This window comes from Scylla paramamosain, chromosome 2 (genome assembly GCF_035594125.1).
Source record: "Scylla paramamosain isolate STU-SP2022 chromosome 2, ASM3559412v1, whole genome shotgun sequence".
Classification (NCBI taxonomy): Eukaryota; Metazoa; Arthropoda; class Malacostraca; order Decapoda; family Portunidae; genus Scylla; species Scylla paramamosain.
In genome coordinates this window covers 5,647,213-5,667,500 of record NC_087152.1, presented here as the reverse complement: position 1 = coordinate 5,667,500, position 20,288 = coordinate 5,647,213, and the positions used below count along the sequence as shown (strand labels likewise).

Here is a 20,288-nt window from a genome sequence, read left to right as displayed (position 1 = left end):
GAAATCTCTGCAACCATCCCTTAGAAAATATACACCCATGTACGGACAACTTACCCAGCATAAGCCTCAGGTTTTCTTCTCTCTGGTGCAGCCCGACGCTTGACAGTGGCAGCAAGGGCCTCCTGGGTGAGTCGTAGTTGGGTGGCTCCTGCCCCACCCTCATACTCATAGTCTTCATGCAGAGTGGGTAGCATTACTCCTGTGCTGACTCCACCAGGGCTACTGGGGGAGGGACTATGAGGGGATTCGGCCCCTGGTCCCCCACCCTGCTGGGTCACCATCCCGAGGTAGGTGAGGTAGGTCTCGCTCTTCAGGAAGCTGGGATAGGTACTTCGTTCTATCTCCTCTTCCACCTGAATGCATGAAAACATGGACTCCTAGTAAGAGCTATTTGGATATAATGCCCATAGATGGCTTTCCCATAATCAATTGTAAGTAAACTTTCCATCGTAATCAGAAACTACCTACCTCCCTTTGAGCATCATCAAAGATATTGCGGTCAATGCTGCGAGCATTGATGCGGTCGTTGATGGTCTTGTACGTCTTCTCAGTAACCCTCACAGCATAGTTTCGGATGAACTTTTTCCATATTATGGGCACTAGCTGCCAAGGATCCTGGTGGTCAGTGCGGCGCAAACCATTGCAGGCAAACCAGAAGAGGACTGCCTCACAGGTACCACACTCTTCCCTGAGATAGTCCTGGAAGAGCTGGACACCCTGAGGGTCTTCAAGTAGGTGCTGCAACGACTGGGACCACCGCACCACTGGAGGTGTGGAGCTGCCCTCACCCCCTCCACAGACAGGTGACCCAGCCTCAGCAGAGCCTGGGCCAGCTGCAGGGCCATCCCCACCCCCTTCACCTGTAATGCCACAGGCTAGGTAAGTCAAACACACACACACACACACACACACACACACACACACACACACACACACAAAATGCCTACACAATTTGAAGCAAATCTGCATCATAAAAATTTCACTCTCAATATAATATTGCATTTCTGTATTTCATGGCTCATTAGATGCACCTTTAAAAATAATAAATAAAAATAAAACAAATGAAAAAAAAAATAATATAAGACTTTCATTGGCACAAGGTAATGATTTGGGCTAGTGACAAGATACAGATACCTACCTTACTTATTTTGTACTGCTATTGGTATTGATCATATATCACTAATTTGTGGGAAAAACAGCATCTGATCACACACACACACACACACACAAAAAAAAAAAAAAAAAAAAAAAAAAAAAAAAAAAAATGCTTGGTTGTCTACTGAATGCAAAGTCCTGTGCTGCTCCAATTTATTATTATTTTTTTTTCAGAGCAAACTCACCTTTAATACAAGTAAACAATGTAGTAACTGCCACATTTTGTCTGCTCTGAAGATTAATATTAAGTCTCTCATATTTTATGAATTATACTTACTCAAACACGTTTAAAAACTCTCAATAATGATTACTCCATCATAGTTATCTTTGTAACATGCCTGTTTACCATGTCTCTCAAAGCAGGAGCAGCAAGTGGGTTTTGTCATACAGTATATATGTATAGTCTAAAGAGCTATAAAGGGGAAAAAAATGTGATTTTATAAGGGTTAATATATTTGAAACTTTAAAATTATATATATATGCCTCATGTATATTTGGGGAGATCCATGGATGGCAAGCAAAAAACAAGACCTTTAGTAAAGGAAAGCCCTGCCTAAATTGGAATACATCTAATAAGCTACTAAATATGATGATTAATTATGTCAAAATGCTTTCAAGTTTTAAGATAAGACAACAACATTTAACACCATTACCTTGAAAATGAGCATAGAGATGATGGGAGGGATATGGCAGGATGGCAAGGGGGGACTCCTTACCCCAGTCTCCATAAGGAGGCTGAGGATCTGGGCCAGGGACATCCTCCCCACCTGGCACAGGTGGCCGAGGATCAGCCGGCCAGCTCCTCTCAACCCCTCCAGCACCTCCTTCATCCTCTCTGCTGAAAGGTGATACACTTTTGATGCACTTGTGGGTGTGAAAACCTCCACTACAAGTACCACTGCACAAACAAGAATTTCACATAGCATGACCAACAAAAATCATCTTAATGATCAGACAAGACAGCTTCTGTATTTATATCTATCAATTATTTTTGATACTGATACTGATAAGGGACCTCTCAGGCATCATTTCAAGTATGAATTATTAGTGAGTGTGAGGAATATTCCTCAATACAAACCGCCAATAGTTGAGGCACACCTGGCATTAGTGGGGTTCAGGGGCGGAACCGGGGACTGGAGGCCGGCACTGGAGTCCCCGGCCTGCCCCCCAGGGTGAGTACCTGGGGGAGGCTCGGCCGTGCTGCTGCTCATCTGGCCAACACCTTGGTGCTGGAGCTGCTGCTGCCGCTGCTGCTGCTGCTGCACTCTCTCGTTTCACTCCCCCAACACACCATCCCGACGCCTCACACCTATAAAATGTACACATGGAAATATGAACTCCTGGAACACACCATCCCAACTCTACAAGCATTCAAACACACACACACACACACACACACACACACTTAGAAGTATATTACACATGATCAAACATCACTCCTTCACACTGATACAGTTCATACTACTTGTCAGAATTTTCCAACTACTTGTTTGCTATTGGGTTTCTAGATATCATAATCTCATTCCACATCCCTGAACCTTTTTACACTTTGCTATCAATAATAAATCATCCATTTTTCTACACATCTCCTCCCTTCATCCTCATTTATCTATACTATTACATGGTGCAATCGTAGGTTCTAATAGTTTCAGCAGAGAGAGAGAGAGAGAGAGAGAGAGAGAGAGAGAGAGAGAGAGAGAGAGAGAGAGAGAGAGAGAGAGAGGAGAGAGAGAGGAGAGAGAGAGAGAGATGAGAGAGAGAGAGAGAGAGAGAGAGGAGAGAGAGAGAGAGAGAGAGAGAGAGAGAAAAAGCAAAGAAAAAATCATAACTGTGAATCATCACTGAAGAAAATAACTGACATCATCAACATGTCATTTAGGGAAGATCATGCAATCCATACACCCTACTCAAACATGCACCACACCACTGTCCATGTTGCTGATCACCGGGGCAGCAGCACTGAGTCAAAGTCTGGGAGAATTTCCATCAATATGCCCTGGATGACCCAACCTTCATGTTGAGGATTATCACCAGTGATATGAGTTATTTGTTAAGATTATCACCTAAAGACAAAACAGCAGTCTTTCAAGTAGAGGAACCCTTTCTGACCATTACACATACGTACCAATATAGATCTAATCAATACAGATTATTTCGGAATAATCTGTGTTCCTGTTTTGTTTTTCTCTTAAGGCAAATGCATTTTTCCAATGTGTCAAATTTTTCTTTTCACTACCATCTTCTATTTCTCTTAATGAAAAACTGACTCCTCCCCACAACCTGATTTCACTCTAACTATCCACAGTAGTATCTTGGTTTTATTTTTCATGTCCACCAAAATGACAAAAAGCCTAAAAAATATCAGACATCAACTACACATAATCTACCATCGATGAATTCACTCATCCTTTATTAATTCTCATCTCTAAATTCCTCCCTCTCATTTATCAATATTCTCTTCCCCTCTCTCATCACATTAATTCCACTTCTTGCACCCACATCTTTCCAAACTAGGCACAACCAGCTCAGCAATATTTGGCAATATCTGGCATGGAGATCCACACAGGAACCATCACTACTATACATCATTTTGAGGATTATGAGTGCTCGTTCTCATAATTCTTTTGAAGCACCTCCAGTTTGACACTCAAGTATTTCCTTATCACATTACATTAATAATTTTTATTCCCTGATATGCATATTCATCTCTTAATATCTCTTGAGTTCCTCCTTCCCTCTTGCAGTACATTTAGGTTTTGTATAGTAGGAAAGTAAAGATACAAGTGATGTCTGAAGGAATGAGTTTGGTGTCTGGTGGCATCAAAGGACATGCACACACTACACAAGTCAATCAACATGACTGTAGGTAAGATTTGTTAAGTAAGAACACAACTGGTGGTGGGTGGAGACATTATAATATTAAGTGGAGTAGGTTAATTGAAATGGTGTGTGTGTGTGTGTGTGTGTGTGTGTGTGTGTGTGTGTGTGTGTGTGTGTGTGTGTGTGTGTGTGTGTGTGTGTGTGTGTGTGTGGTGTGTGTGTGTGTGTGTGTGTGTGTGAGTGTTTGAGGCTGTGAATAGAAATGCTGTGCAAAGTATGGAGTCTATGAAATGAAGGACATGAAGTGTGAATCTATCAGACAAGTGTTTTGTGTATTATTTTTATTTATTTATTTTTTTTAGGAACAGTGTATGCAGTTGATGCTCTTGTGTGGTAAAGTGTCAAATAAGGTAAGGAATATGTTTTGTGATAGGTGGGGAGATATAAAGACATGAGATTGTTGACGAGAATCCATTTGTTAGCAAATGCAGCAATGTTTTACAAGATTTCCTGTATAAACACTGATTGAAACGATCATTTATGTACCACTATTACTGCACATAACCTTTCACACTCATACTACAGAAATCATAATCCTAATGAACAAAATAAAGTTCAGAAACACTATTGTTGCCCTTACAATCATTCTACAACTGCCATAAAACAGAATTAAGGAGATGCATGCTGTGATAATTTCAACATTCCAAAGGTGGTTCAGTAATGTGGTACAATATGTCCACCTCATTCCTGTGAAGTACCTCAATTTCTCTGAGAATCTGCGAGATCCAGGAACTCTATAAGGGAGGAAAGCAACCAAAATATTTTTCATTAAAAATGTAACACATCTAAGTAAGTCTTACACTTTTCAGTGAAAAAATATAGCACAAGAAAATATCTCATTCTTTCATTTTCATATAAATGATGACAAAGTACCAAAATGTCATTCTTCCATAAATATTTCTATAGTAACCCAAAATCATGCTTCCTAAATTATTGTATTGTATTTATATTGCAGGCAAAGCCAAATAATGATTTGGAGGATATCAATTCAATTTTTGGGATATGGTCAAAACATGCTTCAAAACAAGACAATACCATTCCTCCAGTACAGTACCAAAATCTGCCAAGACTTATTGCTGCTTAGTAAAAATGTATATCATCAATGCAAAATATCCAAGTGACAACCTTAACATCCTGACATCTCTGCCAGTCCTTTACTTGAAGCCTTTAAGTGGAGAGAGAGAGAGAGAGAGAGAGAGAGAGAGAGAGAGAGAGAGAGAGAGAGAGAGAGAGAGAGAGAGAGAGAGAGAGAGAGAGAGAGAGAGAGAGAGAGAGAGAGAGAGAGAGAGAGAGAGAGAGAGAGAGAGAGAGAGAGAGAAATCCAATCAACTCTGCCCTCTCACAGCTGGAAAAGGAGGTTTCAAGTGGAGAAATGTCAATACAGTATCAAGCTTACCCAAAAATTAAAACTATCCATCAAAACCACAATAAATAGCATAAAAGTAAGCACATTTCCATCTAGCAGAACATAAACCATTTAGAAAAAGGCAACTTTAATGCAAATAAACTACCATATTTCAACTTTTATATCAACACTACTAGCAGTTTCCAAATGAAATATTTCTTCAACTATCAAAGATTTTCATAGGCCTTCATAGTCAGCTCACTCCTGAACAAAATCTTCATCCAATAGTAAGGAGACTACAGTTATAATGCATCATACTGACACAAGGCATCTTGGTGGGAGTGCCAAGTTGCAACAACACAAATCCTTGGCTTTATAACCCATATCTGTTCTTGGCTCAATAAATGTAGGTTACTACTGTAAGTGAGAGAAAGTAGGCCCAAAATGGCTTCATTCAGCTGAAGAGTTGAACCTACAATCTGTTGACCACATCCTGAGCATTCTAACCACTACATAATTTAGCCACTTTCTATTTTTTTTTTTTTTTTACCACTTGCTACAATTTTAAAAATCATCTGCCATTCTACTTTGCATGTTAATTCCTCTATCAGTTTCAAAATCATATCCTGACCTTACTCTCCCCTACACTAATCCTCCTCCCTCTTTATCTTCAACATACACAGTGAAAAACTCCACTCAAACACCACTGTCTCCTAGCCTTCCATTCATAGAAACCTGAAAACTCACATGTATAGTAATAACTTCTTCCTTCCTATTCCTTTACTCAACACACCTTCTCATGAGCTCCAGATTTGTCTTGACTCATGACAACCAGATATCTACCATTTGCATAAGTCAAATCTGATAAACAATGACTATTCCAATTATTTGCCTGCCTCTACCAAAATCATATCCAAAGTGACCTGAAACACAAACTCCTCTAATCCAACACATACATCAGAGACTATTCTCTCATATCACCACTAATCCTTAGCAGTCACTTATATCAGAAACAAGTATGAAATCAGCATGTTGAACAATAATTTATTTTACTCAACACTACAGACAAAAATCAGTCAAATCAAGTGACAGATGTTGTGTTCATGTTTTTCTTATCTTCTTATTTTCCAGGCTACTTAACTGTAAATATGACAAGCATACATACTCTGATATAAACAGATAATTAGATAAAATTCAGTAAACTAAAATAAATTAATGTATACCTATGTACTTAGCCATAATCCAAGTGCTCGTGTTTACATATAAATAAAATTTACTTCCCATTGTCAAAATTGCAAAACTATTATTTATTGCAAAGTTATTTTGATTTAAGAATAGAGACTGATGAAGTCAGAACCAAACTCACAGCACTTCATCCCATAAACCTGTTTGCATAATACTTTCATGTCTCAAGTGTCAAAACTTCAACTACAAATATGTTTGCATGATATTTTCAAGTGTCAAGTGCCAGAACTTCAACCATGAATCTACTTGCATAATGTTCTGAAGTGACAAGTCCTAAACAAATACCATGACAGTAGATGGTGCCTTGATGCAAGGAGGTGCAGATAAGCGAGCCCAGCCCCTTCCACACCCAAGAAGCTACGACGCAGAGCCCAGCACCATGGCCATCCCCCCCCTCACCCCTTATCGCCCCCCATGCTGCCACTCCCTGCGTGGGCAACACCCTCCGCACAACCACTGTGCGCTTCCAGTGTTCGAAACATGTGACGATTCAAAATCGCTTCAACAAGTTGCCCCACAAAGGCTTATTTTTCTCTGCGTTCTTATTAATTCTTCTGGAGAGGGGGTTGGTGTGGGAAATCGGCCGCACGAGGCAATCTCCGCCATTCCGCTATGGACCGACGATCGATGGGCAACTGGGCGAGGCGGAAGGCAGTTTGAGCAGAAAGGGCGGAACAATGCTTAACCCATCCTCTTACCCATTATAGAGCAGCTGTGGTGGTCAGGCCTGGCTGGGCCTACACAATAACAATGTAGAGGCAGAGGAGCTGGAAGGGTGGTGGGGTCAACCTGGTGGCCACTGTCTGGCTGTCTCTTCCCAATTCTTCTTGTTTACCTCCTTCCCACAAGGCTGTGATCGCGCCCGGTCTGGGGACACCTCCTGTGCGTCACTCGTGTGCGTCACCCCAGCACTGTGGACGCCCAGCCAAGGGGAGCAGCAGCCTCGCTCCCCACCCCCCATCCCCTCCTCCTAACAACAACAAACGCTTTTCCCTTGCCCCTCCTTCCGACCCCCCCCAACTCTAAGTGCGCATGTAAACCCCAGATCGATGCGGACGGTATCAGTGGTGGTCAGAGCGCGCCTCTCCCCCATCCTCCTCACAGCAGCGCGTCACCGGACATATGGCATATCGATCCCAGGATTGCCAACTACTCGGCATCATTTATAAGAGGAAGAAGTTCCAAGATGGCCCATCTCAGTCATTGGCTGCCTCACTATCAATGTGCCTGTGTGCACTGGAGATGACAATGGCTATGGTTTATAACGATTAAGCATCCCAATACAGCCTTAAATAAAAAATCAGTAGAGCTCCATACAATATGGCATTTTTGCTGCTGGAGGAAACTGGAAGGGCAAGTTATGGTCCAATTGTTCACAGGATGGCGGAGAACGAGAGTGAGAGTGAACGTCAGACCCGACCCCTTATAATACCTTAATAACATCTCATTCATCCCAAAGTTTCCCAGGAGGAGACTTGTCCTCTTCTCTGCTCTCAGGCCAAAACATAAGTGATGCAGTGAAGGAGCGTGCGTGCGTGCATGCGTGTGCACACATACACACACACACACACACACACACACAGAGAGAGAGAGAGAGAGAGAGAGAGAGAGAGAGAGAGAGAGAGAGAGAGAGAGAGAGAGAGAGAGAGAGAGAGAGAGAGAGAGAGAGAGAGAGAGAGAGAGAGAGAGAGAGAGAGAGAGAGAGAGAATAAATATAAGTGAAAACTGAAAACTCTTCTGGCGCGGCAGATGTTAATCTACTCCAAGCAGCATAACACCAGCAACAGGTCCTCACACATCACACTCTTCCTCCTCCTCCTCCTCCTTCTCACCTGCCCTCCTGACATCCCCCAAGACATGAATACCAACCACAGAGTAAACACTTGTCTTGTTGCTGCCTTAATAAACTTCACTTACTATGAGTGTAAAAGCCATTGTTGTGTGCACTTATACATGATGCACCTGTATCTGCCTCAGAACTGCCCTCTGCCCACTCCCTCAATCCAACAAAGGATCATCAACAGTCTTTGTTTGACTAATCTTCCTAAATAAAGCTATGGGATAAAAGACCCAAAATTTGTGAGCATTACTAAAAGACTACCACTCCCTGCCCATTATTAAGTCATAACAATGGCTTCATATTTTGCCCTTCTTCCCTCCAAGTCTGTCTGCCTACCTGTCCTTGCCCTGCCCTCTCCTCTTCCCCTCCCCCTCTCCTTCTTTACCTGACTGCCTGCCTACCAAGTTACCTACCTACTTCACCTTTCCTCCCACTGGTTAATTAATTTTTTTTTTTCTTGCTCTTCCTTCTTTCCTTCCTGTTCTTTCTTATATTCTTTCCCTCTTCCTCTTCCTTTATGTTCTTGGATGTATGCACGCGTGCACGCGCTCGCCTGCACACACACACACACACACACACACACACACACACACACTAACAACAAGTAAAACAAAATATAAAATAAATAAGTCCATTCATTCATTCATTCATTCATTAATAAACAATAAATAACAAAATCAAATAAAATATAAACATGAAGTAGAAGTAGTGGAATAAATTCGTTCTTATGTAAAATGTACCCGCCAATTCTGAAATAAAAAAACTGATAAATCAATGCTGACAGCTTTGTGCGAGCCAACACCAAGCTGCTGGAGTTTCTATGAGGGGAGGGCGAGGCAGAGCGAGGGAGGGAACACGAGGGATAGAGAGCAATCTTAAAATGAAGTTGTTGGTAAGGAGAGGGGCTTGAGAAGAGAGTGGGGACAAGAGAGTGGGGGAAACCAAATGGGGTGTGTACACAAACGGAGTGAGGAACGGGAGGCAGGACTTGAAAATGGCCTAGGGTAGGGGGAGTGGCAAAGAGAGGATGGATGGAGGGAAAAGGGTGGATGAGAAAAAGAAGGGAACTGATAAATTACGAGATGAGAGTTTGGTAGAAGACGAGGGAAATGAGAGAGGAAGGCATGACTGATGATACTCACAAGGTTCTGTTGAGTGTCTAGTTAACAAATCCCAAGATGGTCAAGGCACAGGGCAGCCCAGTGTCCCGCTATGTCCATTGTCCCAGCGCCTGGGTGGTGCCGGGAGCTGCTTATCCTCTCCCCTCGCAGCAGCCTCACGCACGCGCTAATCGGACACACGAGTCTGTCCTGCAGCTGCTGTTGTTGCCCTTGTCCTTCACAACACCACAGTTACATCTGAAAACAGAAAGAAAACACGCTATAAACCTGAGGGATACAAAAGAGTTGATGGACTCATGTGTCATAACAGCCATACTCTGAAGAATTACAGAAAACACAAGATATAAATGGTTGGTGAGGTGCTAACCCTCAACTCTGGTAGCGTCGCCCCCACGCGCTCCCCTGATACCTTAACGTTCAGTATTGTGAAGCGAGCATAGACGAGGGCCCCTTTAGCTCCCCCTTCCCCACATGGAGCCGCCCATAACCTCCCCCTTCCACTATGGGGTCAGAGGGTGGGGATATAGGGAGGGGATGTAGCCCCATTCAGACTCTGCCTTTCACCATGGCTTCCACTCGACACGACTATTATGCCTCTAAAAGCCCAACACAAACTGCTGCATTACCCGGGCAACCAACACATAATGCACACACGAACGCCACACTCACCCCACAGGTGCACCAGTCGTGCCACCTCAACCATTTAATACAATGATAATGCTGGGATATTTAACTATTTCTGTACTGACCCTCCTCTTCCAGCTGCTTTTTACATCCTGTTTCTTTTGGACATTTCACCCCCATAAACTAACTCAAACTTCCTCTACCTCCTTATCCACTTTCTGTCTTTTAAAAGTTATTTCCTGTAGTGCTTATGGCCTCAAACTTTAGTCTCACTATGACATAATGGAACCTACTCTTCCCCCCAAAACTGCAGTGCTTTCTTCTACAGTGTTACATCTTTAAAAATTGCTGCCCCCCCCCCCCCCCCCACCTTTCATAATGAAGCATTTAGAGACCAATGAATACAGGAATAAGGACAAAGTTACACACACAGCTATGAAAACAGACAAATAAGCACTTTGGTAGTAATGTATATTGAAACTGGTGAAAATAGATGTCTATGCATATGTATACACATATTTGAAAAGAGAGAGAGAGAGAGAGAGAGAGAGAGAGAGAGAGAGAGAGAGAGAGAGAGAGAGAGAGAGAGAGAGAGAGAGAGAGAGAGAGAGAGAGAGAGAGAGAGAGAGAGAGAGAGAGAGAGAGAATGTAGGCAGACACCAGAAAAATCCAATCAATATACTTTCATAAAAGAGGGCAATTTAATGAAGCTCCCCCTGAGCCTATTAAAAAATGGAGGAAGTATCCCTCAAATGCACTGGGGGAGAAAATGTTCAGGTCAATTTTATGATGAGGATGACAGTCTGGCAGCCCACGAGCCCCTGATGCCCCCTCCCCACCCCATCCCTCCCTTCCTTGTAATCTCCCACTCCATTTCTACCTATATGGGTCTTTGTGAGGCTGAATTTACCCCAGCCTCACCTGCTACAAAGCTCCTAAAACATTACATCACACTAACGATAAAAGTAATTGTGTATTTTATAGCTTGGCTTTCTACATCAGATGGTGGTAGTGGTGGTGGTGATGATGCAAAAGTATATAAACTGACAAATATATAGCATGTGGATGATGTACTGTTTTTTAGTAATGCCCATGTACTTTGATAACAATGATACACTCAGAGCAAGCATGTGTCAACGCATGGATACATTTATATTCTTAATCAATCAAGTAATGGCCCAAGTTTACCTCCAGCATCTATACAAAGCCTGTCTATTCTTAAATTAGTGTGGGAAGTCATGTTACATCATACATTATGTATATACATTACACTTCAGCTTGACTAATTCAATTATTTCCTCTTAACGTAATACACAATATGACATACACAATGATGTCAGCTTCTATGCCACTTCTGCATTATTGTAAAAAATGGAGTTTCTGTGCATGTAGCAATTGTAGTCATACATCAAAAACATTACTGCCCCTTACAAAGAAGTATAGGAGAGATATCCACACACAGATGGACACATCCACTTGCACTTTTTCTGCTGGTACTAAAGAGAGGCTGAACTCAAGGAAAAGGGAAGATGCTTTAATAACCAAAAAAGTGCAGCTTCCTAATGAAAATAAATACTTAGAGTAGATTAAAATGGTGATAACAGAAAAACTGGACAACACCACATGTGTAGCTCAGGCCTTTTATACTATACCTAATTAGGTAAATATAAAGAATCCTGTATTAACTACAATGGGACAAATACACACAAAACATACAAGTACAAACACAAAGTATGCATAGTGGCTACCTATACTTTGCCTTATCATAAATTGTAAAAAAAAATAAAAAATAAAACAGCAACTTCATAAAATATACAAGGTGTTAGAATAGTGACTAATGTCCACCACATCTTATACAAGGAATACCCTATTTTTCACTCGCAATGAGTCAAAACTAATAGAGCCCTTATAATACCTATATCCAGCATGTACCAATAGAGATGTGAGACTGCAATGAACATCATCACCATCATTGCTTTGAGAGGCAAGTTCAAAGTATGTACAAGCATTAGCCTTCGTTACCTACTGGCATCCTGATCAGGTACAGTAATTATATATGTTGCTTCCCTTGCTTTCCCTCTAAACTTCATATTATTGCATAACCACTACATCAAGTTCTTTTCAGTGATCTTAGAGAGGCTCTGAGTGTCATTATCATAAAGCACTGTACTTTTCTGTCTTTAATGTGCAAGAATAATCTTCAGAAGATGGATTAAATCCTTGAATATTTTCCTTCTACTTGTGACTTTGACTCCACTGCATGGTTCTCACTCATCACACAGCAAACACTACACCATCACACCTCTTTAATCTTGCACATGTCCAAACACTACTCCATTAAACTGGCATTAAGTTTTTTCCTTGCTCCTCTGAATTCCATACTGTTTCTGACCACTTCCAGAACTTCATAGTGTTGAATGAAAGTGTTAAAAGTGTAAATGAATGAGTGGTCCATTTTAGTATTGTTACCCTTTTCTGTTACCTACTTCAATGATTACATTAATTCCATGCTCCCTCAGGTCTTGAATGAAATCTAACAATCACTGCAAAATCTGCAATTACACTCATATGTAAAATTCATTATTTCCTTGCTACTATCTGCAAATAATTTACCATAAGACACAACCATGTTTAACATGTATGTATAGGCTAGAAGTCTTCCTCAAGGAGCTTTATAGTTACTGAAAAGGAAAGTAGTATTTAGCAACTCCTTCCACCTATCACACCACTGCTTCTTGGTCTATGCAGAGATCTCAACATATAGCAGTTCATTAATCCAGACTAATTTCTACCTGATTGGTAAACATGAAATTCACAAGACTGAACTTTGTGACATCACTACCTAGGACAACTGTTTGTGATGGATTTACCACAAACTTCCTGAGTTATCAATGGTCTTTGTACCAAGATTACAGTGCTGTGTAATCATTGTTCCATTAATACTGTAACATCATTTCACTGAGAATGTAAATTATCCTATGCCCGTGTTTTTTTTGGATTATAGGCTGATGCTATAAAAGGGGAGCATATTATAATGTCTTTTTTTATCAAGATTATCACTGTTGTTGACAGGTTATCAATCTCTTATTTTGTGACTAACATATACTTCACTTTAATGATGTCTTTAATAATGAGAAAGTAAGCTTTGGTTAATAGGTAAGCCACCAATGAGAAATTGTGACTCGTATACAATAATGAATTACAGTATAGTTATTACAGCAATGAAAGGAATTTACAAATAAGTTATACCAGTAAAACACATAAAAAGCCAATTGATGAGCAAAGCTGTCAGTTGGTAGCAAGGTACCACGCACATCACGCAAATGCCTAATATTCAAATCACTATAGCTCAAAACTTTGCTAGACCCTAATGATTGTGCTATATACCGTTGGATAGAAAATTTCATTTTGTTCAGTGGTACATATTCTGCTCTCACTGAGATAAAAGGACACTGGTGGAAATTACAGAGAACTGAAGGTCACTTTATTAAAAGTTTTATACTGTATTTTGCACTTGCATAGAAGTGTTGCAAATTTGACATGATTTTTGGTTATAACTTATATTACTCTTATTGACAACAAAATTTGAGCTTGCTCAATTAGTTAAAAAGTTTCACTTGACATAAGGAATTTTATTAAAATCATAACATGACACCTCTTAAGTTTCATTAAAACTGGTTTAGTTCTTAAATCCCATTTTCATTACCCTTCTACTTTTAGCAAGTTACCCATTGACTTCACTCAATGGAAGAGATGAAAGTTATATCATATAAAATTGACAGAGTTGTGCTATCTTATGGTGCTAATTTTGTTAAGATCAGCCATGTAGTTCCAGAGATATCAGTGTTTGAATAGTGTTATGGTCAGGCCGGGCCAGCCCGGGCTGCTCAAAATGAAATACCAACCTCCAAAGCAAATTTTGCTTTGCTCATAATTACACACTTAACCCTCTGAATCCAGTGGCTGTCTTGTACACTTATTTAAGCTGAGATTACATGCTTTTACTAAGTTTCACGAGTGATGTCTTAAAATGAATGAGCTGTGTGTTGCATTTAGTATAATTCTCCATTTAAAAGTATCTAGTTTCTTACAATTTCAAGTTAGAATAGACTGATTTCACATGTTTCAAGAAGCCACCTGGATTTTAGGTGTTAAAACCATCAATGAGCAAAAATAAATAAATAAATAAATAAATAAAAAGGTAAATTAGGATATTTTTCCCCACAGACTTACACTTCCAATAAGAAGTATTCTTGTAGAGAAATCACATGCCTAGCACTTCATAAATCCGGAAAAATAGTATACATAACGTACATGTAACATTCCATACCACAAACATGCATATAATATATATATATATATATATATATATATATATATATATATATATATATATATATATATATATATATATATATATATATATATATATATATATATATATATATATATATATATATATATATATATATATATATACATACATACATATATATAATACAGATGTAAATGTATTGTCAGTAAAGTAAAATGTGAACAATTCAAAGTAACTGGTGCCCTATGCATGACAAATTATGAGATTGCATGCATTATAGGTAATTCCTGCACACACTACACATAAAAACCATGCATGTAAATGGTCATACAGGTGAACAAGAATCATCAACTTTAACATGCTGGGCTATTGTTGCTGGGATGCTGACAGAATAAATTATCTTTATTTTAGCGTGCTACAGCATTGTGAGGCAGCACATCTGCCATTACTCTCGAAAACAATTTACCTTTCACACCACACACCCTATTAATATTGGTCAAAGAAGATAGTAAATGCTTGTTCATAAGAGAAAGCCTTTTGTGACATCAGACTGATGAAAAGCCTGCCAAGTAACATGCAGGAACAGTACTTCAGTATGCAGCACACAGTTTGCATACAATGTGCATCAGTGTAAACATTTCAGTATTGGAGACAAAATGTTGGCTCAAGGAACACTAGCTAGCAGCAAATAGGGCAAATGGAAACAGAACCTACACCATCAAGTATAAACTGTCACTTTTTTAAATATATTTTTGCAAATACAAATTCTACAACTGTTTACTGAGATAATGAATAAAATTTGTCTATTTGTAACTTCAAAAATATGTAAATCACAATGCCCATGCTTTATATTTCCCCTGAATTAAGCTGTAAAAAATAAATAAGTAAATAAAAAAAATAAATAAATAAAATAAAACAAACAAATAAATAAATAAATAAATAAATAAATAAATAAATAAATATATATATATATATATATATATATATATATATATATATATATATATATATATATATATATATATATATATATATATATATATATATATATATATATATATATATATATATATATATATATATATATACATACAGTAAAATCCCTCTCACCCGGCATTCGAGTATCTGGCAGCTTCAAGTATCCGGCACATTTTTCCCCGAGCCTTAAAATCAATAAAAAATCAATGTGTACCCATAAAACCGATTAAAATTCCCGCGCAAGGCATACTTTGTCCCCTCGCCACCAGAGCGCACTGCTTCACGCCACCCGTGGGCCACTGCATTGTGTTTACTCAGTGACTCAGTCCCGCGTGTGCACTGTTTATCGCCTGACGCCTTCATCATGCCTAAAGTTGAAGAAAAGAGAAAGCATGTTGTGCTTACACTTAAGCAGCTGATCAGATCAGTTGATCTTTGTTATGGTAAGATGCATGAGTGTAAGGTGGTGATTGTGGACATAATTTCATTTCTATTCAAGTATCCGGCATGTCGGCGGTCTCGTTGATGCCGGATAAGAGGGATTTTACTGTATATAAAATAAAATAATAATACTTTTAACTTAACAATCTTAACATCACTGTTTGAGGAAGGTAGCACAAACTCTGACAGCAATCTAAGATATTTTCAAAAAATGTCATACAACCAACTTCACATGAACCCTCACAAGCAAAACACTAAATTTCAAAACAGACTACGACAAACTCCAATCCCTCCTCAGGATCCCCCAAAGTGGAGGTGCCCCTGGTGTTTTCCCTCAGCTAACTGGAGATATCACGACTTGTAGTTCATGGTCTCAGCCACCAGGTGTCCATAGTGTTGTCTCTCAGGAATGTGGACAAAAAGTGTTAAGAGTAACCAGTTATGAATTTTTTTATTTTCCCTCATTTATGAGTTAAGGCTGTACTTCAATGAAGTTTCCATTATCTGGAGTATATGATAATAATAACGCTAATAGTATACCTTTACTGAGTAAAAACTACAGCATTTAAAAGGTAATATGAGAAATCCCCATAGAGTGCCCTGTTACACACGTTAAAACAGCAAAAAAGACAATACATGCACCAACACACTATATTTAGGCCAAATAACATAAAGAAAACACATGTCAGAGTCTGTGACTATTGAAATAATGGCATACATTATGAAACAGTGGCATCCATGGGCAGAATCCTGCCACGCTGCCAGATGAGTGATTCTATATATTTTTAGGCAGTCAGTGAGGGCTATTAACAATAACAAAATGGGGGATGATGCTGTGTTGGTATGTTGTGGTAACTATAAATCTGATTCAAGAAAGTTGAAAACATCCATTTATGGCTAAAGTAAACATAGGAAATGACTTGCAGTTATCATACTGAACAGTGTATATAGCATCCAAAACATAGAGAAAAATAATGAGAAAAATATAAAGACCTTAAGTATATAGAAAATATTAATAAATTGAGAGATTTTATTTTCTACAAGGAGAACAACTCTAGGGACATCTGACGGCTGAGAGTATGAACCAGAACTCATGACATCTCCAAATGGGGAAAACCTGAGGAGATATTGTTCTGATTTTCCTCGGAATGACAATTTCTTCCATGTCAAAGACCTGTCTCTGCATGCTGAGCACATAACAGCAGTGATAGTGTCTGGCATGGAGATGTACATTCCTCACTCTTTCTATTGACCAAAACCTTCCAAACCTTGGTTTAACACAGCCTGTTCTCATGCTAAACATGATAGAGAGGTGGCCCACAAAAGGTACTTGAGCCTTCCACAACCTGAATCTTATGCACTTCATATTTCTGCCTGGAATCATGCCAAATCTGTTCTCCAGCTAGCCAAAAAACTTAATAGAAAGTGTCAAAATCTTCCTCAAGATCTAACTCCTCTTGCAATTTCTGGCACCCACCCAAAAACATCTTCAAAACTTTGCTTCTTCATCTTTCATTCCTTTATTTCAACCTGATGGCACCACTGCCATCTCATCTCTCTCTAAAGCTGAACTCTCTGCTCAAACCTCTGTGAAAAACTCCACCTTGGATAATTTAGGGTTTGTTCCTCCCACCCCTCCACCCTCTGACTACTTCACGCTACCCATCAAGATCCTTCGCAGTGATGTTTTCTATGTTCTCACTGGCCTTAACCCTTAGAGAGCTTATGAACCTGATGGGATCCCTTCTATTGTTCTTCAAAACTGTGCCTCTGTGCTTGCACCTTGCCTAGTCAAAAACTTCCAACTGTCAACATCTACCTTTCCTTCTTGTTGGAAGTTTGCTTACATTTAGCCTGTTCTTAAAAACAGAGACCATTCTAATCCCTCAAACCTGTACAGAGGCCTTATCCATCTATATATAGAATATGCTTCACATGTCTTGTGGGGTTCCTCTCATACTGCTCCTTTAGACAGGGTGGGATCAAAAGCTTTTCATCTCATCAACCCCTCTCACCTAACAGAATGTCTTCAGCCTCTCCCTCATTGATGCAATGTTGCATCTCTTGCTATCTTCTACTGCTATTTTCATGCTAGCTGCTCTTCTGATCTTGCTGACTGTAAGCCTCCCCTTCTCCTACAGGCTTGTTGCACTTGACTTTTTTTCCTTTTTTCACCCATATTCTGTCCACCTCTCAAATGCAAGTTAACCAGTATTCTCAATCATTCATCCCTTTCTCTGGTAAACTCTGGAACTTCCTGCTTCTGTATTTCTTTCTTCCTATGACCTGAACTTTTAAAGAGAGAGGTTTCAAGACACTTACCCTTCAATTTTTTGATGACTGCTTTTGACTTAGCACACATGCGGTTTTTTTTTTTCCTTATAAATTTTGTTGCCTTTTGGCTGTGCCCTTCCTACATACAAAAAATAAAAAATAAAAGATAAAAAAATAAATAAAATAAATAAATAAAACAGAATACCACAGATATAGCAATGCGGTCATACATTACCACACTGTGCTATAATTAACTCCTGCATTAACTATACATAGTATGAAGAATAATTATCTTTGACTTAACTGTTATGGTGCTTAAAAACTAATAAATTAACCAATAATGCTAACCTGTATAAGACACAAATTATACCACAGTCACATAAAAGATCTTTAAAGATATTTCTACAAATGGATTCAAGTCCTATGGAGAAGAAATAAAAATGATCTATCCCAGAAAATACTTCACTACTGAAACTCACTTCCTGACAAGCAGTCACAAGTAGTCACAGAGTTAGGCCCTATTCACATGAAACATTTTCGAACACAAGGTGGAAAATGCAGTGTGAACAGGGTCTTAGACCAAAAAACATTTAATATTTTCTGCTACAGCAAAGGCAAATATAGATTTACAAACTTTCCAAGGCATGAATAAATAATTTTGTCCATCTTAATTTTGAAATGCAAAAATAAATAAAAAATAATAATCACATTAAATGTGAAAAAACCTGAACCTACAACTGATGCTAATCTACACATTTTTATAATACAAAAGTTCTTAAGGAAAGTATCTTGTTCAAATAATGCAATCACCTGCTTCACAATGGTATAGGTATATAAGAAGCCACATATTTCATAACTCCCTCAGCCACTCTTCCACAATCTAATTCATTGATATACAGGTCTAGTGTATCACAGTTAAGTTGATGATCTGTAGTGAGATCTACCAACATTTAAGTTAGAATGACAACACTCAAGTACACCATCACATGGTAACATGTTATTTAAAATTTTAAGTATATAGTATAGTACCTATAAAATAATCCTTTCTGAAAAAAAAAAAAAAAAAAAAAAAAAAATGAAATATTGGATTTGAAAATACAACATAGGGTACTTATGGCTAACATTAATGAAAACAATACCAAATGTATAGAGAGCTACATATGCAAATTGCTCTCTCACTATATTGCTTCAAAAGAGCAGCTTAGAGCCCCTTATTTGTGAGTAAGTTTCATTCAGCAATGCCTGCTTCATAATATTTCTGATTAAAATGGAACTTTTGCTATGAATGTCATTATATTTAAACTTTATTTGACTTACATAACAAAAGATTGCCAGTAGTGCATGTCAGTGATGCTTTAATAAGGATTTATTTCCTAGACTCTGTCAAAACTCTCTAACACAGAATTCATCCTGTTCAGTTTTAGCAGAAACAACACCAACTAAACTGTTCTCAGCACTATTGCATATTAATAAATATATGATGTTTATTTTGAAAAGTTCTAAGGAAGATAACTGAAAATTTTCTATGCAAATGCACAAAATTATCAAACATCTTCCCCATTCCCACAAAAAAAAACTCTTTGTGATATGAAATGGTATGATCAGTCACAGAGACTCTGTGCAGCACACAAATTTTTGTCAAGTGCCACAAAGAAATTAATTAATATCACTGCTTCAAAAGAGCAGCTTAGAGCCCCTTATTTGTGAATTCCTTTGTATTATCTTCTGTTTCACTACATTCCAGCTTCACTGTCGAGTGAATTCTGTTTCTCACACCTAGGGAAATTTACTCCACAGTCCTCACAAACAGCTTTTTGCAGCAGCTTCTCAACTGCCAGGAGTCTCATTAAGAGAAACTGATCCTTCACACTGCCTGGATCCAAAGGTGGCAGGGGAATATGTCAAACAGAAGAAAGGGCCAGTGGTGGAGGTAGTGGAGATGATGTTGAAGAGGTGGAAGTGGAGGCAAGGTTGCCTGATATTGTAGATCTGGGCTTGTCCTCATCTTTGCTCTTTTCCCAGGGAGCTCATGCAGCCAACATGGCTCTGTGTAGCATTTTTTTTTCCTTT

The 20,288-nt window shown here is 38.9% G+C and overlaps 1 protein-coding gene across 6 annotated transcripts in view; it reads right to left on the bottom strand.

Moving 5' to 3' along the window:
- Positions 1 to 20,288, bottom strand: part of LOC135109056 (axin-1-like) — a 61,466-nt gene that overhangs the window by 34,196 nt on the left and 6,982 nt on the right. For 3 of the 6 annotated variants that reach the window (XM_064020078.1, XM_064020068.1, XM_064020111.1), the window contains exons 2-6: positions 9,608 to 9,823; positions 2,254 to 2,464; positions 1,809 to 1,993; positions 469 to 860; positions 55 to 353 (exon numbers count right to left, since the gene is read on the bottom strand). In XM_064020078.1, the coding sequence (XP_063876148.1) occupies positions 55 to 353; positions 469 to 860; positions 1,809 to 1,993; positions 2,254 to 2,366 (989 nt within the window). In that variant the 5' untranslated portion in view covers positions 2,367 to 2,464; positions 9,608 to 9,823. Of the gene's footprint in view, positions 1 to 54; positions 354 to 468; positions 861 to 1,808; positions 1,994 to 2,253; positions 2,465 to 4,733; positions 4,800 to 7,323; positions 7,532 to 9,607; positions 9,824 to 20,288 lie in introns of those variants that run through there. The other 3 variants (XM_064020102.1, XM_064020085.1, XM_064020094.1) reach the window with 3 other exon arrangements.